Source organism: Lithobates pipiens, unplaced genomic scaffold (assembly GCF_037356315.1).
Source record: "Lithobates pipiens isolate NorthernLeopardFrog02 unplaced genomic scaffold, aLitPip1_a1.2 Scaffold_23, whole genome shotgun sequence".
Classification (NCBI taxonomy): Eukaryota; Metazoa; Chordata; class Amphibia; order Anura; family Ranidae; genus Lithobates; species Lithobates pipiens.
In genome coordinates, this window is record NW_027507785.1 from 45111381 (window position 1) to 45118536 (window position 7156).

General features: G+C 55.3%; 1 protein-coding gene across 1 annotated transcript; it reads left to right on the plus strand.

The window, feature by feature from the left end:
• The first annotated feature begins 3184 nt into the window (after positions 1 to 3184).
• RBM15B (RNA binding motif protein 15B) lies at positions 3185 to 6702 on the plus strand. Its single transcript, XM_077451510.1, is given in 2 exon segments — positions 3185 to 5199; positions 5202 to 6702. Coding segments are annotated over 2 exon segments (2214 nt in total). The 5' UTR covers positions 3185 to 3275; the 3' UTR covers positions 5492 to 6702.
• Positions 6703 to 7156: the final 454 nt, after the last annotated feature.

Here is a 7156-nt window from a genome sequence, read left to right on the forward strand (position 1 = left end):
GCTGTGCATGCATTCCACCGCTACCAGGCTTGCTAATCTGACAGAACACCTGCAGTCAGAAGGCGGACATCTTACTACACCCAGTTACGTCTTGAATTTCAGAGTAACTTTAACAATAAAGTGAGCGTATGTAAATAAATATAGTTTTTTTCCTCAGTTTAGGCTGATACGTATTCTTCTACATATTTTTGGTAAAAAAAAAAAAAAAAGATTGCAGTAAGCGATTATTGATTGGTTTGTGCAAAATTTATCACATCTACAAAATAGGGGATAGTTTTATGGCATTTTTATTAATATATATATATATATATTTTACTAGTAATTGCGGTCTGCGACTTTTATCCTGACTGCGACATTATGGCGGACAAAGCGGACAATTTTGACACATTTTTGGGACCATTCACATTCATACAGCGATCAGTGCGATTAAAATTGCATTGATTACTGTGTAAATGTGACTGGCAGTGAAAGGGGTTAACACTAGGTGGCGCTGTAGGGGTTAAGTTTGTCCTGGGGAGTGATTCTAACTGTGGGGGGGATGGGCTAGCTGTGACACATCACTGATCATAGCTCCCGGTCACAGGGAGCTATAATCAGTGACACTGTCGCTAGGCAGAACGGGGAGGTGCTTGTTTACATTAGCATCTCCCCGTTCTTCCCCTCCATGAGACTCACGGGGCTCCCGCCTGAGGCGCCCGCGCCTGCTATGCAAGACCTGCGAGATCACGTAGTATAACGTGATTTTGCACAGCGGAGCCAACCTGCCGCAGTGAAACTGCGGCGGTGGTCCGCAAGCGGTTAAGGAAGCCATTTCTGGACTCCATGTTAGGGTTGCCACCTCATCCTTTTAAACCTGAACACATATGAATTACAGTGGTTCTGAGGCTAATTTAATGCAGATGAGGCACCACACATAAGTGAGTTTAATTACCAGCTTAAAGTGGAGCTCCACCCTAAAGTTGAACTTCCACTCATTGGAACCCTCCCCCCCTGCGGTGCCACAATAGGCACCTTTCAGTGGTGAGGGGGGTGCAGGTACCTGTACAGTACAGGTATCTGCACCCACTTCCAGGCATAGATGGCCGCAGATTCTGCGGCTAGCTACGCCACTTCCTGTCACACCCCCGCTGTCTGCTGGGAGACAGAAGGGAGCGTCCATATTGCGCAGAGCCACTCACGCATGTGCAGTAGGGAACCTGATTCCCATACCGAAGATGGCGGCAGCGCTCGAGAGCCGATCGACAGATTCGGCTTCGGGTCTGACATCGCGGGCGCGGTGGACAGGTAAGTGTCCTTGCTTTAAAGGTCAGCAGCTGCAGTATTTGTACCTGCTGAATTAAAAAAAAAAAACGCGGAACTCCACTTTAAAGAGGAAGTAAACCCTGGTGGGTTTTACTTCCTATTTATTTCCCTGCAATGGTAAAGCATAATGGGCTACTATGCATCGCATCGCATACTAGCCCATTATGCGTCACTCACCTGAAACCGATGCCCACGATGTCTCTGTTGTCCCCACTAGCAGGGAGTGTCCATCTTTGCCCGTCTTCCTTACGGGGGGCGGGCGTGAACCCCCGACTCTGTGACTGACCGGAGTCGCATGACTAGGGTTGCCACCTTTTCTTCAAGTCAAACCCGAACACTTTAGCAGTGCACACTCACATTTTTTTATAGTATTTTATTTATAGTTTTTTATAGTATGAACTATACATATATTTTGCTATTAAATAACATTTCTAATCATATGAAGTTAATAACAAGAGTTCCCCTTTACATCAGAGTCCACAGAGTTCCCCTTTACATCTGAACTCGCAGAGTTCCCTTTCACTATAAGGGGGGACTCTGCAAGCTCTGATGTAAGGGAGAACGGGACTCTGACATAAGGGATGCTCTGGGAACCCTGATTTAAGGGGGAACACTGAGAACTCTGATGTACGGAGAGGACTCTGATGTAAGGGAGAACACCGTGGCCTTTGGTGTAAAGGGAAACTCTGATGTAAGGGGTGCTCCGAGAACCCTGATTTACCTTAGTGTACTCACTCAGAGGAGAGAAAAAGGAGACAGACAGGGATGGATGGTGAGCTCACTCACCCCTTGGCAGTCAGCACCTCTCATCCAGATGTATCTGAGGCTGCTGGACTTCAAATTTCAGGCCCCAACTTTACTTTTCTGAGGCACAGTGCCAGGGATTGGAGTGTGGGGCAGACGCAGAGGGGTAGGGGTGGGGAGAAGGAGAGGTGCAGATCGAGCCCTCTATCCTCTCTCATCTGTGTGTTTGAGGGGGTTGTTAGTGCTGGCATTGGGCAGTGTGAAAGAGTGTAACAGACACTCCCAGCTTAGACAACTGCAGCCAGCAACCCTGCTGGGAAGCCATAGTCCAGTCTGAATAATGTGTCCGGGTTTCAGGCAGTCTGAAACCCGGACACATGATTCCAAACCCGAACTGTCCGGGTGAATCCTGGACAGGTGGCAACCCTACGCATGACGTCACTCACGGCATGACCCCCTATTAGAAACGGCACAATCTGCCTTTTCTAAAGTGTGCATGCACCGACGACATCAGCGCATGTGCCGCAGTCGCCCGGCTTTTTAGTAAATATCTCCTAAACTGTGGAGCGTTAGGAGCTATTGCCAGCACCTACAGGTAAACCTTAATATAGGCTTACCTGTAGGTGAAAGGGGTTGTACAACCACTTTAATCAGCCTCAGAACCCGTGTAATTCATGTGTGTCCGGGTTTAAAGGGATGAGGTGGCAACCCTACTCCATGTTGTGGTATTTATTTGAAGGCAGGGACAAGCTTTATGTATTTTTATTATTTTTGGGAGGTTTAGTTAACGGCATAGTTCTTATTTAACCCGCACAGCCTGGCAATTAACTTTTTTGAAAAAAAACATTTTTTTTTTCCCGAAAATGAGGCCAGCGGCCATTTTGCGGTCTCCCACTTTAGCCGCGCACGCCGGTCTCCGGCAAGATGGCCGCCAACCGCCCTCTCCTTTCCTGGAGTTGCCATGGAGGCCGCGCTTTGACGTCAATGGGGAGGCTGGGGAGGAAGAGGCGCTTTCCTTTAGGCCAATCAACGCTTCCGCCGGTCAGTCACGTGCCCCCTCCGCCCTTTCCCTCCCCGTCCACCCCACACTCACTCAGACACACACCCCCCTCCCTCCCCTTTCCCCCCTCGGCGCTGTCCGATGACGCGCACGCCCGCCCTCGCTCGCAGTCATTGTGGAAGATGGCGGCGGTGTGAGCGCGCCCTCCCCCGCACCCAGCGCCAGCAACATGAAGCGGCAGAGCGAGCGGGGGGAGTCGAGCCCCGGCCGCGCCAAGAGGGCCCGGGAGAGGCGGGAGGAGGCCCACAAGAGCTCGGGGAGGAGAGAGAGGGCCGGCCAGGCCTCGTCACCACGCCGGGCCCGGGACCCGCCACCCCCGAGGCCGCTGCTGCTCCCGGACAGCCCCGAGTACAAGACTTTGCTGGTCAGTAACCTGGGCTCGGCCCTCCCGGAGCCCCTGCTGGAGGACTGGCTGTTCCGGCACTTCCAGCGATTCGGGGACATCAGCGTCAAGCTTTCGCACACGCCGGACCTGGGCCGGGTGGCCTACATCAACTTCCGCAGGCCCGCGGACGCCCGCCAGGCCCGACACGCCAAGCTGCGCCCGCTGCTCTACGACCGGCCGCTGAGGGTGGAGCCCGTCTTCACGCAACAGAGCGTCCGCCGCCCCGAGCCCAGCCCCCTGCCGCTGACCGCCCTGCCCACCTCGCCCCGCCACCTGCTGCTGCCCCCGGCCTCCTCGGCGGACACCTACTACAAACTCTACGAGGAGCGGGTGAGGAGCGGCGGCAGCGGAGGGGGAGGAGGAGCCAACTACCGCCTGCCCAGCGCCGCCGCGGCGGCTGCCGCCAGCAGCGCGGCCGACGACGAGCAGCTGGCCCCCGAGGACGACCACCGGGCCACCCGCAACCTCTTCATCGGCAACCTGGACCACGCGGTGACGGAGGCGGACCTGCGGCGGGCCTTCGACAAGTACGGCCCCATCGAGGAGGTGGTGATCAAGCGGCCGGCCCGCAACCAGGGCGCCGCCTACGCCTTCCTGAAGTTCCAGAACCTGGACATGGCCCACCGGGCCAAGCTGGCCATGAGCGGCCGCCTGCTGGGCCGCAACTACATGAAGATCGGCTACGGCAAGCCCAACCCCAGCACCCGGCTGTGGGTGGGCGGCCTGGGGCCCAGCACCTCCATCGCCGCCCTGGCCCGGGAGTTCGACCGCTTCGGCAGCATCCGCACTGTGGACTACGTCAAGGGCGACAGCTTCGCCTACATCCAGTACGAGAGCCTGGACGCCGCCCAAGCGGCCTGCACCCAGATGAGGGGCTTCCAGCTCGGGGACCGGCGGCTGCGCGTGGACTTTGCCAAGGTGACGCCGGAGGAGGCTGCCGCCGCCGCGTCCCGCTACGCCCCGCTCCAGGCCACCCCCTACCCGCTCCCCCTCTCCTACGAACTGCTCCAGTCTGAGGTCTACGGCCGCCACCGCGCGGCTCTGGAGCCCGACCTACGGGTGAGGGACAGGACTCCCCCGCACCTCCTGTACTCCGACCGGGAGAGGCCCTTCGTGGAGGCGGGCTGGCTGAACTCTGAAAAGCGCAGCGCCGCCCGGGTTGCCCGCAGCCGCAGCGGGGACCGCGGAGGAGGCGGCGGTGGCAACAGCAGCAGCTCAAAGAACCGAGAGGAGAGACGGCGACGGCGCAGCTTGTCCGGGGAAAGAGGCCGCAGGGTGGAGCGCAGCCCCGACCGCCCAAGGAGGGAACCCGCTGAGAGGGAGGTCAGCTCCACCCCTTCCCCGCAACACAACCACCGCCCCCCACCGCCAGACAAGCCCCGCCCCCCTACCCCCGAGCCACCCCAACCCAGGAGGAACCACCACCCCCGCCCTCCCGAGCCCCCGGCGGAAAGAGCGTCCCCGGGGGTGGAGAAGGGCCGGACGCTGCCGCCCGTCTGGTGCGGCCACCTGGTACTGAAAAACAGCTGTTTCCCCACCTACATTCACTTCCTGGAAGGCGACCGCGACGTGCCCAGCGCCCTGCTGAGGGACCGCTCCGTGCCCGGCGGGGGCAGCCTGACGCAGCTCAAAATCGCCCAGCGGCTGCGGCTGGACCAGCCCAAACTGGAGGAGGTGACTCGCCGCATCAGGCAGGGCGCCCCCGGGGCTTCGCAGTACTAGTGGCCATCCAGGCCCCGCAGAACGAGGGGGTGCTCCCCGAGGAGCCCAGCCTACAGCGGCGCCTGCTCAGGAACCTGGTCTCTTACCTAAAACAAAAGCAGGCGGCCGGAGTCATCAGCCTGCCCGTGGGCGGCAGCGGGAAGGGCAGAGACCCCACCGGCATGTTGTACGCTTTCCCCCCCAGCGACTTTCACCAGTTGTACCAGCAGAGCGCCCAGCGGGTGGTGGGCAAGCTAGAAGAGAACATGATTATTGTGCTGGTAAAAGATAACGCCTGATGATCCTGCTATAGAGACTGCCTCCTACCCACTCTGTCCTCTATTAGAGTTGTATCTGAGCAGTGTGCTTGCTGCTGTACCCAACCCTCCCCACCCCCCCCCCAGGAGGGGCCCCTGGCTCTGCTCACATAGGGCCATTCTGCCACTGGTGACCCCTGTAAAGAACAGTTTGTATCTTCCTGTCCTTTTGATCCTTGCTACAAAGTTATCTCCAGCATCTGTCAGTCATCTGGTCTCCCCTACTGCCTGCTTTTGGTTCAGTCCACCGGCCCCTAAATCATTCTGCAGTGACCTGGGGGCTGGCGTACTTGAATCTTTAGCTGCAGGTGTCCCTTTCAGATGTTTTGGGCGCCTGAACCCCTCTGAGTGATGTGGTTCAGTCCACCAGCTCCTAAATCGCTACTCTGCTGTGACCTGTGGAGGAACCCCAAAGAGGTAGAAGAGTCCGATCCACTGGCCCCCGAAATCGCTCGCCTGCAGTGATCTCAGGGGGGGGGGGGGCAGTGGATGAGGGACCACAGAGGGCAATGGCACTAGAAGAATCCTAAGCATCACTATACTGTGTCATCCAGGTCTGTTAGGTGCCTGCTCCCCCCCGAGCGCATTGGTTTGATCCACCAACCCTACTGATGTAGTGGTGGGCAGATCGAACCAATGCGCTCAGAGGGGGGAACCAGGCACCTAACACATGTGGATGATGTATAGTGATGTTGGGGGTTTGCAGATGGAAACTACAAGAGTCTGAGTGCCGTAGCTCTTTAAAGCTGGCCATACATTGTACAATTTCCTTGTGATTTGCCTTAAACTATTTAGTGCAAGGGGGGGCTGCCTGACTCCATACAAACGTGTTTTCGGGTCTGACCTCCTATTATGTGGTTTTTGTAAATCTCAAAGGAAAATGTTGTATAATGTATGGCCAGCCCAAGGTTTGACCCTACACTATACAATCAGATTGTTTAGATCTACCATGTAGTACAGGAGCCCGACTGATGTGATTTTATATATATATATTGAATGGTTTGTTTTAGGTTTGTCATCCTATTATGTGATTTTTTTTTTTTGGTAAATTGTACAATCGGATTGTATCGTACGGTCAGTCTCGTGCTGGCCAATACGCTCAACCTGCGGCCCCCACCAGCTGCTGCATAACTACAAGTCCCATCAGGCCTCTGCCTGTGGGAATCATGCTTGTAATTGTGTCAGCCTTGCAATGCCTCATGGGACTTGTAGTTCTACAACGGCTGGAGAGTTTCAGGCTGAGCACACACACATGAATCTGATTGTACAATCTGCTTTTGGATCTACCGTCAAGTATGTAGTATAAGGGCAATTTGCATAGAAATGGTGAACTGTATAGGGTGGCCCTCATTTAAAATTTACCAAAAAATCGTGTAATACGAGGGCCAACCCTATACAGTTCACCATTTCTATGCAAATTGCCCTCCATACTACATACATGATGGGAGATCCAAAAGGAGATTGTACAATTCAGATCTTTTGATCTACCTTAAAGCATGTATTATAAGGGCATTTGTCCAGAAATGGATTGGATTGGATTGTATAGGCTTTTCTATCATAGTTTTGGTTAAAAATTGTAACCGAAATTGCAATGTGTGTGTGTGTGGCCAGACTAAGGCTGGCTATGCAATCTGGTACAATCTCGTT